This window comes from Chlamydotis macqueenii, chromosome 4, assembly GCF_036417535.1.
Source record: "Chlamydotis macqueenii isolate bChlMac1 chromosome 4, bChlMac1.mat, whole genome shotgun sequence".
Lineage (NCBI taxonomy): Eukaryota > Metazoa > Chordata > Aves > Otidiformes > Otididae > Chlamydotis > Chlamydotis macqueenii.
The window spans coordinates 45,438,780-45,456,815 of NC_141559.1; the positions used below are offsets into that span (position 1 = coordinate 45,438,780).

Genomic DNA, 18,036 nt, shown 5'->3' on the forward strand with positions numbered 1-18,036 from the left:
AACGGCTGCAGAGGCCAAGGTCAGTGAAGAAGGAGGGGGAGGAGTAAAGTTGCTCCTGGCAGAGATTCCCGTGCAGCCCATGGTGAGGCAGGCTGTCCCCCTGCAGCCCATGGAGGTCCATGGAGGAGCAGAGATCCACCTGCAGCCCGTGGAGGACCCCACGCTGGGGCAGGCAGATGCCCGAAGGAGGCTGTGGCCCATGGAGGGCCCGCACTGGGGCAGCCAGTTCCTGAGGGACTGCATCCCTGAGGAGAAAGGAGTGGTGGAAAACAATGTGTGATGAACTGACCACAGCCCCCATTCCCTATTATCCCTCTGTGCTGCTCCAGGAGGGAAAGGAGGTAGAGATAATTTGAAATGAAGTTAAGGTCGGGAAGAGGGAGGGGTGGTAGCTGTTTTTTGTTTTCTTTCTCATTATCCTGCTTTAGTTTTACTACTAATAATAAATAAATAGTTTTTCCTAAGTCGAGTCTGTTTTACCCGTAACAGTAACTTCAATGATCCCTCCCTGCCTTATCTAAAACCTCAAGCTTTTTGTTATATTTTCTCTCCTCCATTCTCTTGGAGGGTGGGGAGAGTGGGTGAAAAACTAGATAACTTGGTCCTGATCAGGGCTGAACTGCAACACACAGAAATAATAAAAAGGTATTTCATGCTTACAGATTTCAAGCCTGATCCTTCTAAATTGGAATCAAATGCCCATAATGAAAACTGATGTATTCGGTTTTGGTTGAAGTAGAAAATTAACCTGATTTTCAGCAGTCAGTATTACCCTTGATATCTAAGACATGTAGGATTTATCTTGCATTTCTACTGAGGTCTTGGTTATACTTCCTGTAGAATCTTGGGGGGATTACTACTGCTTAGTTGCAGTAGTAATAAATATAGGAAATCAAACTTTTAAATGAATACAAAAAACAGTACAAGAAGTTGCCAAAAGTACCTATGTCCCTTCTGCTTCCTAATATAAATGCAAACTAAATGGCGCACAAAACATGCGAGACTGATACTTTGTTTCACTCTTTCTGCTGTTCCTTTTATTCTTTTTGAGTAACTTCTACAGGCGGAGTATAGTTCGCTAAATAAACTGCCAAGATTTGTCCCAGGAACTTTCTCATACCTACCTGTCCTTGAACGTTCAGTTGCCTCAGGATAACAACTTTAATAATACATGTGAATTTTTCCTTTAGAAATTGTCTGTGTTTGCTGTTGTTATTCTAATACTAGCTGAATAGTGCACAGAATGGAACTTTGAGGTATGCTTAAATTTAAAAAGTTATAATATTTGAGCCTTAAAAGCACCTTAAAACTTTAGAAAGATCTTCATTTTTCTTACAAGAGAGACATTGCAGGGGTTGCTTTTATTACAATTCATGGAATAGCCTTTGTCTCAAAGGTTTAATCAGATAATATTAAGTGATGAAATAACAGAACTTTTTTTTTCACTTTTAACTGAGCCCTGAGTTTTAATGTTGTTATCCCAGCTACACCTTAAAGCACATGAAAGAATTTCCTTTTAACCCACACTGATCTGTTTTCATTTAATGTTAGAAATAATTTATTGCCAGATACTAAAAAGGTTCAGCTTATGCCGCTATATAAACCTTTCCAGATTTGCTGGTATATCTACTGAGGAGTATTTATGGAGTTCATCCTTCACTCACAGTCACCTGCTCATAGGGGTGCAAAAATCAAAGTTGTAGCCCTCACTGTCCATTTTAAGTGTACTCAAATGCTGGAAAAATCCTGTACAAATTCATAGGAACAAAGAGGTGTCTTGCTTCTGTAGAATTTCTTGTATAGCTGAGTAAATCTAGGCTAAGAATTAGTTATGAGTAAGTTCATTGGTTTAAACATATCCTTTGTTATAACTGGGCTTTTGAAGAATTTTTATAGATCTTAGATTTCATTTTGCTGTTGAAAAATCCATTTCATATTCATTTCAGTTGGTGCATTCATTAATCCTTTTTTTATTCACTTCTAGGCCGCTTGTGAGGGAAATATACAAATGTCACCACTCTCCACAACAAGTGGATCTTCAAATTCTGGTGGAAACAATACAGATGATTATAATGAGTAAGTTGTTCTAGTTTATATCTAAAGCCTTGTTTTAGTGCAGAATATGAAGTAACTGAGGGAGATAAACCTTAGTGGTTTAATTTGGCATCAGCAATGTAGAATTCAACAACAAAATATTACATCTTCTAGTACTTGATTGATAGAGTTACTAACAAACTGATGCTACACTGAGTAATTCCCCCATTGTGCCACCTCTTAGCACCAAATGGATTTTTCCTTATGTATGTATTATAATTATAAATATTCTTTTCATTCGCTTGACCTTTAAGGTGCATTCCTATGCACTTAAATATGTTCAAATATGTAGCATATTAACTCAGAACTTTTGGTAAGTAGAGTAAGAATTAGCATTAACAAGTGTCTGTGAGACCCTATGTTTTATGCATCTTCTTCTTTTGAAGCTTCACTGTTTATCATCAGTTTATTGTTTCTGACACTGTACACTAATGGCCGTATTTTCATTGTGTGTGCCCATAAAAGAAACCATGCATCTCTCCTTGTTTAGAACAGTGCTCAAAAACCTAAATCACATTAATAAGTTATATGTGTCGTAACAAAAGCAGCTTGGAGGCTCTGTAGTTACTTCATTTACATGTGCAGTTTTTGAGCAATTAGAGAAATATTTATGCAGAGTTCACAGGTACAGAATGAATATCCTAACACTTGATTTTTCTTCTGTCAATCTGGAGAGACATTTCCATAGTGATGTAGATCTTGAGAAACTGATCCACCTGAATATGCATCAGCATAAGTAGTGAATGAAGCTCAAACTGCATTTTGAAAGGTTGCGGTGTCATTATCAGTCAAATACAAAAAATTTAGGGTACAGAAGCAAATATAGTGACTTCTATATAAATATGAAAATATGGAGCCAAAGAACTCCAACCTTTAAGTGATGTTGCAGAATTCATGTTTTGTTCTTGCAGGCTCCTGCACAAGGTCAGTAAAGAACTGGCAGAATGGTATTTCCAGGATGGCCGTGCAGTGCTTGCAGCATGTTGCCATCTGGCTGTTGAAAATATAGAGGTAACTTTTTTTGTTTGTTTGTTTTTCCTATTTAACTGTGGAAAAGCCAACATTGACTTTCTTTTTACATCTCCACATGTTAACTGTTTTTTGAAATGTATATACCACATTCTAAAATGTAGTACTTATACTTGGTATTTGCTTTGTATATATTTATAGAGAAAGTTTGATCCTTACAATATTGAAGTTAGTAGCAAAACTCCCCCGATTCTGTTAAATTCAAGATTTCTCTCATGCACAGAAAGTAGTATGTTAGTTTTTAATTGAATTTTAATATATACAGTATCTTGTTATATTGGAAAATATAAGATACCCAAGTACCTTTCATATATACATATACACATAAGTATTACCGTTTACTGTTTATGGTAACTCAAAAGACCCACTCAGAACTGGAACTTCATTGTGCTACAAAAGATGCAATCTCTGCTTTGAAGAATTTGCAGTCTAAATGGTGAGGTAAATAGGAAAAAATCCCCTACCCCTCAGCACAAAAATAGAGCTGACATTTTATTAGATTTTCATTTTGTTTGTAGTTTTACAAATTGTTTCTTTTTCTTATTCTCTCTGGATTTTGTTATTGCCGACCCCACGTGTTCTTTCTCCTCTGTCCCCTCAAGTTAGTCAAATTCCATATTAATGAGCTGTTCAGAGAGAAAGCAACGATCAACTAATGCTTGTATTTCAGTAGACACATTACAAGTTGTTTGTAGTCTCTTACTGTTTAATATTCTGCTATGTCTATCAGCAACTTCAGTGGCCAGAGAGGCTGAGAACAGGAGAGTCCTTCCTGGGTTTTGTTGCGGTTTTTTTTTTGAGTCTCCTTTCATCAGAAGAGAGTGGAAATACGTACTCTGAAAGCTAGTGTCCTTACTTAAGACTAGAAGGAATTCCTATAATGCTTTTTATGTTTGTGTAATCTCTGGTTGAATAAAGGAAGATTCTGTTAAAAGAAATCTATTTGATTATTTAAAAACTGATTAACATATGGTGCACAATTATTGACTCATTCAAGACAAGAGTTGCTTTAATTAATGCATATTTTGTCCTGTAAAAAGCAGTCTTATAAATGAATGTAATATGCTCAACACGGTGAATCCCCAAAAATGCTTGTGTCCCTTAATGATATAATTTTTTCATTGCGCAAGCTTGCGATGGCAAACCTGATTCGTGGAAATGAACTGGAATTGGCAATCAGTGTGGGTACTGTCTTAGGAGAAAGTGCAGCACAAGCAACACATTATGCCCTAGAATTACTAGCAAGAAAATGTATGACAGTAACAACATGGTAAGAATTTTTTAATCCAAAGAAGGTTATTTTTTTCCCCTCCCTGACAAAATGATAAAGCTGTTTCATTCTGAAACTTTTATAGACACCAAACCACCATGGGTAGGCAGAATAAGAATTGCTGCTTGAATAGAATTGCTGTATTAGACCTTTGAAGCACAGGGCATGCAAATGTTCTTCTTTAATCTCAAAATACTATATATATGCATTGCAAATAAGAGAAGAGTCTTTGTCAGAGTATGAAACCTGCTGAAATAAGAGAAGAGTTTTTGTCAGAGTATGAAACCTGCTGAAAAAACCCAGGTACTTGGGCAATAGGTAGCGTAGTAAGTCCTAGTCTGTACTGAGTAAAAATGACTGCTTCAGACAAAGTAAGGCTAGAATTGAATTACAAAGTCAAAAGGAACAGAATCTTAAGTAGGATCTGTGAAGTGATTTTTAAGTACTTGCTTGAAAAATGTAAAAACCTTAGAGGCAGAGGAATTATTTTATATTGGTATTGGGAATACAAGACAGCTGACAGGATTTAAGAATGAAACAAGAGTACTCTAATTCTGCAGGAGTAGATCATTTCTCTGTTGCATACAGAGCAAACTTTCTGCTAAATCTTCTTTTCCTCCTTGTAGTGGTTTTACTTTGAAGGATACAGTTTTGGTCTCTTTTCTGTCTACCAATGAAAAGCAGAAAATCATCCTAAGGTATATTTGGCAGCTGTGCAGGTGTTTCAGAATCAACATTTCATAGAAAATGTGTGCTTAAACAGATACTGCAATTAAGCATCAGGTTTTTTCTGCTACAGTTGATATTTGCTTATGCATCTAGAGGCAGCCTGAGAGAAACACAGTGGAACTGCTCTCTACAGAGCACTTAGCCTGCCTTAGACAATGAAGCCTTGTAGAAAAAGATAAAATAAGAAATGGATTACTTGCTGCTTTTGTTTTGCAATAATTTAGCATGTCTGCATTGCACCAATTCTAACAGGATTGTTTTGGCAACTCCATCTGCAGCTTTTAAAGTCTCTGAAGCTCTTTCCCCAATTTCTCTGCCTTCAATGTGAAGAACTATTTTTATGTAGCCTCTGATAGGAAGCACTGGACATGGAGTTAAGAAAAAGAGTGTATATTTTCCAGTTTCATAACAAAAGCTTGTTCTGATCTCAGTGCTGTAAGAAGCACTTAAAATAGTACAGCATTTGCGTGTATGTACATAAAACTTCTGCAAACTTATGGCATGTGTACACTGACATCTACATGGGTATACGTGATAAAATTTTACATTGGTGTACTGCATATTGCCCAAGTATACATCTGGATTGGTCAGTGGGTTTCATATGCTATACTGAACACCTATTACAGCTATACCCGCTAGTCGTGGATTCTGATTTGCAGCCATTACAGAATATTTTTCTGTTCTTTAGAAAAAGATCTGAGATTCCTGAATCTCTTACTATTTGTAATAAAGGGATACTGGCACAGCATCCACTTGCTTGCTCCACTGCATGTATAAGATCATGTATGGGGAAGCTGGAGTTCAAGGGCTCCCTTTTTGTTTCTACTGGCTGTTACACTTGGGGATAGCCATCAATTGGAAACATTTCATTGTAGAGAGACACTTGATTGTAGACACCTGAAGGAATACTGAAAGGACCTTGATGGGTTAGTAATTGAATTGGTTATTAGTGGAATGTTTTTTCTGTTTTGTTTTGGTCTTTGGTTTTTTTGGAGGGGAGTGGTTTGGTTGGTTTTTTTGGTTTGTTTTTTTTTTTTTTTTTTTAAGTGCTCTAAAATATAAAATCCAAACAAAAAAGTCAAAACTAAATATTCATGCCTTCCCCATCTTTGCAAATCTACAGCCTTGGGAAATTCTGTGAGTCTTTAAGAACACCATTTTCATTTTATTTGTGTCTAGCACCTAAATACTGTTAAAAGCAACCTTCTGCTATTCAGAAGGCTAGTGGTATTTTACTTGAGATACTGAATACTGCATATACAGACTTAGCCACCTAATTTTGTTCTTTATACTGACACTGTTTTCAGTTTGATTTTTAAAAAAAACCACTCCAGGTAACACAATTTGTAGGCTATTATATGAGGGCTTCTTTGGATTCTTTTAAATAAACATTTGATTTCAGTTTTTGGCTGAGCAATTTCTAATCACTTTAAAAAAAATGTTTAAATTGCCTATGAAGATGAGAACATCTGAGTAACTGATCTTTAAAATAGTTTAAGAACTTCTGAAATATACTATATTCTGAATGAGCCTTTCTGTATCTTGGAAAAGTGGCTATTGCATGGTAATAGTATAACAGATTTTCCAAAGACCTTTTGCTATTAGCTTGTTTAGGTTGTCAAAAGGCATTGGAAAGATATTCTTTTTGTTGATCTTTAAAAAGTCGGTTAACCTGACCCTTAGATTTGTTGTTGTAGTTTAGTCATTTTCTATTAGATTTTTCCTCTGTAAAGTAAGAATACAAAACAAAATTTTGTTCATTACTATTTCAATGTCTTCCTTTTAGCTTTCCATCACTTGGATACAGGTATTTTGCTTGTTTATAGAAAGAGATTTGAAAAGTGAATGACTTAACTGATGCTAAAAATAAGCTTAAACTAAGTGTTCTAATTTTTCAATTGTGATCAATGCTTGAAAGCGGGATAGAAAGCAGTTGCAAATACTGGACACTAGCTTACTTGAACATTTTTAAGCCAAGGACTGCATTCTGAAAATCCAGGCAAACTCAGTAGGAGTTTTTGCCTTACACAGGGGCAAGTCAGTCTTGTGGGTCACAGGAGAAATTTTGTCTGCGTGAATAGAAGAGTCGCAGAACAACCAGAATAATCAGTTATTTAAAGCTCAATAGTATAACTGTTTCAAAATAATTTATTAATATTTATATGTGTTCCCTCCAGCTGCTTGTTGTGTTAAGGAGGGGGTAACAAATGGTAAAAAGTTAGGAATATTTCAGAAATGTCAGTTGGCTAAAACACAATTTACCTTTCAGAATGATGGAAATAGAGATCACATTCTTTTCTGGTATGATCTCTCTTTTATAACGTCACAGAAGCACTACATTCTGGATGACTGAGAGATGCCTTATGCTGATGCCATGGACCTCTAGAAGCCTGGAAGTTTGAGGATGGTTTCATGACACAGAGCCACATTAACTTCTTTCATTCTTTCAAATTGGATAGGTCCTACTCTCCCTTCCCATCCCTGCTCACATATTCTTCCATCTCACTTTGAGGTGGTTCTGATGCTTGAGGACTGCAGAGCTGTTTAATTCACCCAACTAAAGCAACAAAAAGTTAACACATGACTTCCCAAAAAATGATTAATAGATTAAGCTTCATTTGTTGCACTAAAATACTCTTAGAGATTGAGGTTGCTTCTTCTACTCTTCTCTGGAAATAGTTATTTTTTCAGTAAACTCTTTGTTATAAAAGGAATGTAAAAGAGAAAACAGAGTTTCCTCCTGTTACAAACTAGCAAGAATAACTACATGTCATCTTTTGTTTGTGCAGGGATTTAGCAGCAGATCTTCTTATGATGATTCCTGATAATAAACTGCAGTTAGTAAAACTATGTGCTTTTTATCCTGGATGCGTAGCAGAAATAAATGACCTGCATGAAAAGGTACACTGAAAAAGAATTTACCTGAATGGTAACAAGAGGTTTTGTATTGATTTGTTTACTAATTTCAGAAAACTTAAGGCCAAATAAATCTGTAGGATGAATTTGTCACTAACAGTCTTGTATGATATATATCCTTTTTTGCTCTTTTAGTCTTCATTGACTTTATTTTGAGGATTGCACAAGAGCTTTAGTTCTTTAATTCTATTCTGTGTGTTGCAGTCTTTCTATGACACAGGTTACTTCCTGAAGTAGCTTATGATCTTCAGAATTACCTGTCAGTATGACTTATAACCTCTTCATCACTGAAGTGCGCCTAATCATGTCTTGGCAGATCAGCTTTCTGTACTATCCTGAATTGTTTTACATGTTACCTCTTTAATCTCCTTAAATCCCCTCTTTCCTCTTCAGCAGCAGAAGGGTCTGCTCCACTAACTCCCTTAATGTTCAAGTCAGACTGCACATCAATTAAACAATAGTAAAAAGTTCACAAAAAACATTAGCAATGGAAACTGATACCGCTTAAATTAAACTTACAGAACCTTCTCCTCCTATGTTGTTCTCTGGTCTAGATGGCTTTCTTAATGCACATTGTATGCAGATATGTCCTTCAAACAATGACTGCTCTTTCAGAGAGTTTGATCTTACTGTTATGTGCAAACTTCAGTATTTCTTGGCATCTTAGAGAACTGTTTGAACGTTACAATAATTATTTGGTGAAATCCTTGTTTTCCAGTGTAATCTTCCTGATGTAGAAGAATGTATGCAATTGGCAGAGACAATTCAGACAGATGGGGATATATTTGAAACTATAAAGTACTACCTGTTAAGCACAGAACCTGAAAAGGCTCTCCCTATTGGCATTCAGTATGTGAAAGGTAGGTACTTGGATGAAGAAACCTTTTAAAGCATAAGTCATTTGTACATTTTTATAGCTTGCCTCTTGTGATATTTTTGTTTCTGTTTTTCAACAGAACAACTTTGTGGCTCAGATTGGACTTTAGATTCAGTCTGTCCATATCTTGATCTTCTGAGTTACATACGCACTGAACGATTAGTGTTGCATAAATGTAGTGAGTGAGTACATTTTCTTTACTTATAAAAGTGGAAGTTTCATTAAAGGAAACTTTTGGAATTAAAGAAATGTAGGTGCACAGTTAGTGTCATTTTTTGTTTACCAGAAGAGTGTTATAAAAAAATTGCAACAAGCAGGCTAGTTCCCAATCTGGAGAATAGAATATGGAATTTTCCTAAATTTTCAAGGTTTACAAGAAGAAAAGAAGATACTTTACTACTTCTTTCTCTGTGGGGCATTTACAATTAGTAAATCAATGTTGGTCTTATTTGAAGAATCTCATTTTGATTAGCTCTGGCTTCAGTTTCCTGAAGAAAGAGAGCAGTGATACCACACATAATATGGGGTTTTTATGTCAAAGTATTAAGGAAAATTGAGCTGTCACTCTCAGAATTAACTCTAAAATAGTTGGATAGCTGTGGTTCACCATTATGACAGATGATTGCAGCTAGGCCTGAGTGCCTGCACAGGTACGCATGTGAAGAACTAAAAGGAACAAAAAGCTTAACTCTTATTTGTGGCCTGTGGGGAAACTTGGCAAAACTGAAGTCTGCACTAATGTGTGGGGTAATTTTATTTACATTTAGAGTTTTATCACATTAAAAGATCTGAGTGACATTGGTTTTGTAACTTTACATGATTGTGCTTAATAACTATGTGCTATACATGCTATTTAAAATTTAGTAATTGAGATCAGTATAAAGCAGATGGAGTCTGTTTTAACAGTTACATCACAAACAGTGTAATCAGCAAATATATATTCTCCACAAAAAGACAGCTGGATAAATTAAATAAATATTAAAATTATAATTTGAATATGAATTTGTTTAATATTTTTGCAAATTCTTCTTACTGTTCATGATTAATACTTGTCCATTTATAGATTTCGGAATGAGTTGCTGATTTTGTCTGGTTACATTGGTGCTTTACTTGCTATCCGAAGACAGTACAATAGCATTGTACCTGCACTTTATGAGTATACAAGGTAATAATATGTTCTCAGTAACGCTGAGAAAGGTCAGTCCTTATTATGATATATGCCATACATTGTCCCCACTCCCCCCTCCCTCTCCTCCCTCTCCTCCTCCCCACACACCCCCACCCCCCCAAAAAAAAAAATTCAGTTCCTAGTTCTGTTATAAAGTTATAAGGGTATACTCATGCCTGCATACAGAACCCTCTTTACTTTTTTATGCATTATACATGTAGAAGTTCCTGAGGTAATGTAACAAGTTGTGAATCCAGGATTTCAGTGAAACTCTTAATTCTGTAAGAAAAACATTTTTTAGAAGTAGGTGAGTATTCAGCATTACCTCCATCCATGATTATATGTTGACAGTAGGAGTTCTAATTTTGTATCTATGTGTAGACCATTTGCCAAGACTTGCTCAGTAGCAACAGGCTTTGAATTTAGAGTTCATGACTGGGCACTAGCTTGATTTGCACTAAGAAACCTGGCTTGACCTTCTGTTACTCAGTGAGCTAATATTCCCAGGCATTAATACACTTGACCTCGCCCACTTGATCCTTCCTGCCCTGGTCATGCCCACTTAGCCTAGCTTACCCCCAACCAGTCACCTAACTTGACCTGACCTGACTAGGCCTGCTTGAGTAGATTTGACTGGTTTGAACCCTCTCAGCCTGACCCAATTGCCTTGACTGACATGAACCAGCTCAGCCTGACCCAACTGACTTGTCTTGACCTCACCCACTTGACTAAACCTGACTCTGTGTGACCAAACTTGGCCCACTTGACATGACCAGACTTGGCTTGACTTGCCCAGCCCACTTGACTTGACCAGACTTGACTTAACCCAGCCCAGTACAGCTTGGCGCAACCCACTTGACCCTACTTGACCTGACCCACTTGATTTCACTTGGTATGCTTGATGAGACCAGAACCCACTTGGACTTGAAAAGAAAAAGATTAAGATCAATAATCTTTATCTTATCTGGTAAGTAAAATAGGCTTACATACAATACTTTAGTATTCCTTCCTCAAGAGTATAACCACCATTATTTAGTCTTCCTGTCTGGTTTGGTAACAATACTATTATCCAGCTGACTAATTTCCATTTCTCCATCGCAATTTAGGACTGTCAAATCCTTTTAGTTTTGTCACCTGACTTGCTGGGTAGCAAGGCCAGCTCCAAGGTGTCACTGATTTCAGAGTGCAAGCTGAGTTGGCATTGTTGTAGCTGTTACTGCTCCACTTGCTGCTCTAACTGACCACTGTAGCTTTGCTAACAATTTCAGCTTATTTATCTCTTCATCAAGAATACATGTTTCATATGTGTTGTCCAGTCCTTTCAAACCTTACTAGAATTGTGAGCTTTCCTACACCTTCTGATGTTTTATCAGAATTGCCTACCAAGGATAATTAAACAACATAAATATAACATGTTTTAGATCTAGGTGTTTGCCCCTTTTCCCTTTTCTTTGACTCCACTCCATCAGATATCTTGACAGCACTCCTTCTCTCTGAAACATCCTCATCTCTTAAAGTTGATGAGAGGATAGGGAAAAGGACTGTTTGGTGTTTTGTTTTGTTTTGTTTTATTTTTTAAGCCACCAGACATATATGGAAAACATCAAAATGACATATAAGCTTTTACAGGAGGGCTATTCTGATATGAAAATTAATTATTAATTATTAAGTATAGTAACAAGCTGTCTTTGAGACCCAGTTTGTGATACTTTGGCTGTCAAGCTTTAAGTTTTCCTGGGATTTAAAGAACCACAGAACCAAACTGCTCTACATTTTTTTTTTCTCAGATTGCCCAATATTTTCAGGATTCATAGATTTTTAAATTCCAGCCCATCTTAAACGGGACATTTACATGCTGAAGCTGGACATTTTTAACATATCCCAACACAAAAGAAAGTTTGCTGAATTAGGTCAGGGAATAACTGTCCCTTGTATTATATTCTGATAAATAAAAAATACATCCACTGCAAAAGATTCAAAACTGTTTTCCACAAGTAATCAGGTGAAACAAGGCTATCCCAGACTGTGTATTGAACCATGTTACTCTAACTGTATTTTGATCATACCTGCTATATATAGGCAAAATGGGCCCTTAATTTTAGTGAAGTTGTCATTATTAAGACATAAGAACACATTTAACCTTAAAATATAAAGAAAAAAATAGAGCTAATTAAAGACAAGCTTAAATAAGAAGATGTATATAGGGATAATTAAAATCAAACTTAAATGAAAAGGTATACTTTTATATCTAGTAATTTAATATTTCTAAGGTTTAATATAGTGATTATCAGGAAGGATCAATTTATTTCCATAAAGTTATTTCCATACCCAGTCACAAATAGTTTTATATTACTACTGTCTATCTTGTTTTTCTTTTAAGAAAATATAAATTTTTAGAGTTAATTTGGACTTTAATTATTTGCATTCCTTTTCAGTCAGCTTTTAAAAAGACGGGAAGTATCGGTACCTTTGAAAATTGAACAGCTTTCTGAGGAACTAGATGCATGGAGAGCTTGTACTCAGTTAAACAAGTAGGTGGAAAAATATTAAATTACCATGAATTAGACTATTAGTATTTAAATGTTTAGTTGTAAGTACAGTATTTATTTCCTTTGTGAAATCTGACTACGAATCTAAAAGATTAGTAGTTTGTAGCTTTTAATTTCTCAGACAAATTAAGAAGTATAGTTGAAAACCATCTGTCTTTTGTTCATAGGCCTGCCAATGAATTGCCATGCACCCCACCAACTGAATCGCAGAGAGCAGTGTATTCAATACTTGTGTCACGCATACAAGAGGAGCCTCTGAAAGGAATGGTTGGGCCAGACTATGTCACTGGATCAAATCTTCCTAGTCATTCAGATGTTCACATCTCTTGTTTGACAGGGCTAAGGATACAGGTATGGTCTTAGAGAGCTGAGCTGTTCTTTTTGAGTGATAGCATCATTTGGGAGGAAAAATGTTTTCCCTATTGTCACAGTAGCAGAAGTTAAAGAGGACAAGTGCTGACATCTTCTATATAAGAAAGGCTACATAAAGAATTCTCCAATCAAGTAACTGCCCGATTTCCCTATCCAAAATATTATCATTTCCATGGGAAAGACACATTTCCTTTGCCAAATGTTCTGTCTAAAGTGCATGCAACTTGTTGCCTATTACCTCAACACAGCTTAAATAAAAGCAGGAAATTATTTATCTTCAACAACATACTAACATTATTCTATTGTTAGTATTTATCGTTAGGGAAATGCATGCTATAAAACTTGTAATTCATGATTAATTAAAACAAGATATTAGAAGACTAAATATTCAAATATATGTATTCATCACTCATATAGTGCTATATGATCAAAACATACTAGTGCTTATAACACCTTTTTGGTATATGTTGTTATTTCCATAAAGGGAAAACTGACAGAGCCTGAAAACACTACTGCTGTCTCCAGACAGTGTCTCATTACAAATTTACTCTCTTACATGAGGCTGAGTCTGTTTCCTCTGTCCAGTGCAAAATGCCAGCCCAAAGGGTAACAAGGAGGATGGTTTTGCATCAGAAATTGGAGATTGCAAAATGCTAGTGGGATTTTTTAATTAAACAAAATTCACAACTGTACACCATCAAGTCTAAAAAAAACCTCGCTGACAACATGTCCACATTAGACCAATGGTCTGTGGCTATGACTGTGCTCTCAACATTTGCTAACAGCTACGTGAAGCTGCCATTGTTACAATCCATTCAACAAGAGTAGCAAATACGGTGTCACCAGCTTGTGATCTACAATATCCTTACTTCTGGATTAGGGAACCTTAGGAGTCATTGCTTTAGGCATGCAGAGCCGCTCACAAATCACTTAGTTAATAGTAAGGTACCGTAGACTAACTTCTTGGGTTTACAAGTTTTAAGTAGCGAGTTTAGAGAGCATGACTCTTTAAGGCGGCACTTAAACTGAATTGCAGCTTTGAGATTGTATTTTGTCAAAGGAAGAAATTACAAATAGCTCTTGTTCCATCAGATAAATTAGGGTTTTTTTCCTTCATGCTTTTCATAGTGAACACTTGAAATTATTCTGTAGACTGCATGTAGATGCCATGTTTTCAAACAAATCAAGGAGGCATTATACTGTTTTGTTTTTTTTTTTTTTTTTTGTAGATGGGGAAATGCACAGATCAGCACACATAATGACAGACACAATGAAATATATACAGTATTCTGAGGGAAGAAAACTTGTTACCTCAGACTCTAATTCAGGCTAAATTTAACTCTGGAATATTTGACACACATATGTCAAATACCACAATTATTAAAAATCAAACTAAAAATTTAAGGATTATGAAATGTTGGATCTCCAGATTTTGGAACATAACAAGTTCACTCAATTTATAATGTGTAACTATTATCAAAGGTTAAAGTTGATGGGGTACAATTTTTGCACGAATGTAAATGATAGTTGTAAATCAGGTTTTCCTTCTTGGATAAAACGAAATGTGCTCTTTGTTGTGGTAGCCTTTACACAACACTTATGTACTTTCTTTTTCTTTCCCTCCCCAAACATTTTTGCTGTACAGGGTCCAGTGTTCTTCCTTGAAGATGGAAAATCTGCCATTTCACTGAATGATGCTTTGATGTGGGCCAAAGTGAATCCTTTTTCACCACTAGGAACAGGAATACGACTTAACCCGTTTTGATGAGGTGTTTTCCTCTGTACTTTGTAGTGCTTAAAATAACACGGTGGGGGTTAATACTCATTTAACGTTGATTGTCAAAGGACAGAAAGATGGTAGTTGATTCCTGCTGAAGGGCAATTATTTGGACTTTGAAAATTGTAAAATGAGAACAAGAAAAGGATATCTATACAAATGTTTATTGATAATCCAAAGAAAAAGTTATTTGAGAATCCAAAGAAAAAAAAAAAGTCCTAACTTCATAGACAGCCATGTCTTTTTTTAAATGACAGTAGTGTTGTCAGACAATACAGACATATTTCAGTCAACTCTGTAAACAGATGCCTTGTAAAGGAAGTAAGCAACTATCTGCACATTATCAAAATATTGATAACAAACTGTGAAATCCATAAACACACGTTCAAATACATAATAACAGAATGACTCTACTGTTAGCCACTGCAACCTATTTTTAGAATTACTGGAATCTTTCAGCTGTTTCACACATCGTGTCCCCCTTTTTAATTTTAACTAATTTTTACACATAGGATTCTATAGCAAAAGTTAAATTTTAAAAGTGCTTAGATTATTTTTTTCATCCATTAGTTATTGTGCTTCAATTGCAGTACAAAGATGTCCACTAATGTTTTGTTTAGATATGTTTGAATATCTAGATTATAAAATTCTATTTTCTAATAAGTTCATCTTTGGCAACTGTGTCCCCCTTACACTGTCACTAGAAGCAAAAATATATTTATAAAACTTTTTTTTTTAAGAAAACAAAGGGTTTGTAAGGAACAAACAAATTTCTTGAAATTATTGAAACGTTATATACATTTAAAATACCTGTTTTCTTTTTACATTTTGTATTAGTTATAAATATACATATGACAGACCAGAAGTAAATACTTGTGCATATATTTTTATTTACTAAAACTGTGCTCAAATTGAAAGAAAATTATGGCAATAGACTACTAAGAATATTTAAATTTTAAAGCTGTGTCTAGTATGGAATTTAATTGTAAGGCAAATCTTTTGCCTATTCTTATTAATAATTCTTATAATCAGAGTTACCTGTAGAAAAGATGCCTTGGTTATAATATTCTTTATTACCTTATTTGATGGCACGCAAGCAGAAATCTACTTTATCTCGTTACATTTTTTGCTGCTGCTTTAGAATAACTTTTAAAACCCTGATATTTACATAAAATGTAAAGCAGTTGCAGTTAAAAATTGACAGAACTATTTCAAGAGAAACTGTTATAAAACTGGAAATAACACAAGGTCTCTTAGCAGAGCCTATCCAACAAAATCCTTGATGTATAGGTCAGGAACGCCCTCATTTAACTAGAAACAACAATGCCACCATCCTGGAAAAGTGAGATGGAGATCAGAAAGAAAAGATTCCTGGGCTGTTTGGTTTTTTTTCCTTTTTATTCCTCCTCTTTAAAAAGTTAAAATTTCATTCTGTCAGTGTTTTAGAGTATTAGTACAGGGTTTCTGGTGTAAGACTATACTGGGGGAAAACCAAAGCTTAGCTGTTTTGTAACCTATACAAAAAACATTTTTGTACATACTTGGGTGCTGGAACAGAATGTTTTACTTTTTGCTGGAATTTTTTGGAAAATGTTTTCCATTGTTAACCCTGTGGAGTTTGGGAAATGAGAGCTGGATTTCAGAAATAAAAATTCATAGTTTTTGAAAGAATTTTCCAGCAGTCAGTATCTGATGAGTTGCTTCTATCAAATGAAACCTTACCTATGTTTTAGCACACAAATTGTACAACCTCGTATGTAAAAGTTGTTGATACTGAATTGGAGAGCAAAGGTGAGAACTGAACATATGCAGCTCCATGGCTGATGATTGACTCAACTACTACTCTACTATATTTAAAAATTTTGCTGTGTCCTAAGGATTTTTACTGATATTTCGCAGTTTAAATACCTTACAATATGTAGTATAACTGCATTGATTTGTTGCACATAAATTGTGCCTTAACATGGAATCTTAGACAAATCTACTGCCTCTTTAAATTAGAGAATGAGAGTTAAGAACTCTTTCATTGCTAAAATACAAAAATTATGTCAAATGGCACTTTTAATATCAGGAATCTATCAGGTAACAGTCATTGTTAATAAAATGAGGTTGCATTTTCTTTTAAGGTGGTTGTATCCCATGTGGTGATTGAGGGGAACATGCAGGAAAGGTTGTAATTGTGTCTACTGCTACAACTGTGGTTGCAACTGTCAAACTATAAATTCATCACTTTCAAAAATAATTTCAGATTGTTTGCTAATGTGTGACTTCATTGTCTGGCACAGCTAGTCGAATATAGATATTTCCCCTTAAATAATCCTTTGTCCTCAAATGATTGTTTGACTCTTCTGTAGAAGTCATATCTCAGTTTGAATAAAGAAAACTATCAAAGTATACAGCTAGTGCTTTCCAATTACTATTACATCTCAGTTTAGGTCAACATCACTTTATCCCTACAAAATCAAATTCATTGTTCTATTAAAGGAATCTGACCAACATTAGTGACACGTTTGCAAGCTTCGCAGGCCCCAGTCACATGTGAGACTTTCCTAGGTGGGTTCCAAAACAATACCAGAAAATCTGTTGTGCTATAACCTCTTCCCCTTGCAAAGACTGCCTTTAAAATGAGATATGACACTTAAAATCCATGACCAGTATGTATTTGCATAATAGGTCAATTTATGAAGATACAAAATACACTTTCAGTTTAGTGAAAATTTCACATTCAACAATTATACTTTGTGGCTTCTAATGTTGTATCAGTAACATCTGTGTCAGAAAAACTTATTGATAAAATAGTAAACCGGCTCTAGGAAGAAGGTAGTATAAAATCAAGTAAATTACTGTATTGCAGGAGCTAAGAAACAGTAACAGAAGCTGTATTTTAGAATATGATGATTTCAAAGAGGTTTTCAATTTATTTGCTTAAAGGAGAATTGTTCCCTAACAGTAAATTTAAGTTTCTTTCTGTTGATTATGCAGTCAACACTAATGTAATCAGAATGCGGTTTGTGTTTCAAAGGTCCACGCTCTGGGTAATCCTTTCAGTGGTCTCCTAGAAGGTACCAAACCCAAATCCATGTACGTCAGGTGTGCCAGCCAACTAACCACCTTGGTGGCCCTTCCTGGACGCACTCTGGTAGGTTAATGTATGTTTTGTTGTGGGTGGTCCAACACTGAGTGCAGTCTCACAGGTGCCATACAGAAGAGAAGAGTAATTTCCCAAAGTGCTGGCATATCACACCCTTACTAACA

General features: G+C 35.4%; 1 protein-coding gene across 2 annotated transcripts in view; it reads left to right on the top strand.

The window, feature by feature from the left end:
* Positions 1 to 17,175, top strand: part of WDR17 (WD repeat domain 17) — a 50,096-nt gene extending 32,921 nt beyond the window's left edge. Inside the window, exons 20-30 of one of the 2 annotated variants that reach the window (XM_010123735.2) lie at positions 1,985 to 2,076; positions 3,006 to 3,105; positions 4,254 to 4,393; positions 6,909 to 6,929; positions 7,891 to 8,023; positions 8,757 to 8,898; positions 8,995 to 9,097; positions 9,979 to 10,080; positions 12,519 to 12,614; positions 12,800 to 12,983; positions 14,650 to 17,175. In XM_010123735.2, coding sequence (XP_010122037.1) covers positions 1,985 to 2,076; positions 3,006 to 3,105; positions 4,254 to 4,393; positions 6,909 to 6,929; positions 7,891 to 8,023; positions 8,757 to 8,898; positions 8,995 to 9,097; positions 9,979 to 10,080; positions 12,519 to 12,614; positions 12,800 to 12,983; positions 14,650 to 14,769 — 1,233 coding nt within the window. In that variant the 3' untranslated portion in view covers positions 14,770 to 17,175. The remainder of the gene's footprint in view (positions 1 to 1,984; positions 2,077 to 3,005; positions 3,106 to 4,253; positions 4,394 to 6,908; positions 6,930 to 7,890; positions 8,024 to 8,756; positions 8,899 to 8,994; positions 9,098 to 9,978; positions 10,081 to 12,518; positions 12,615 to 12,799; positions 12,984 to 14,649) is intronic. The other variant, XM_086746468.1, reaches the window with a different exon arrangement.
* The last annotated feature ends 861 nt before the right edge of the window (positions 17,176 to 18,036 follow it).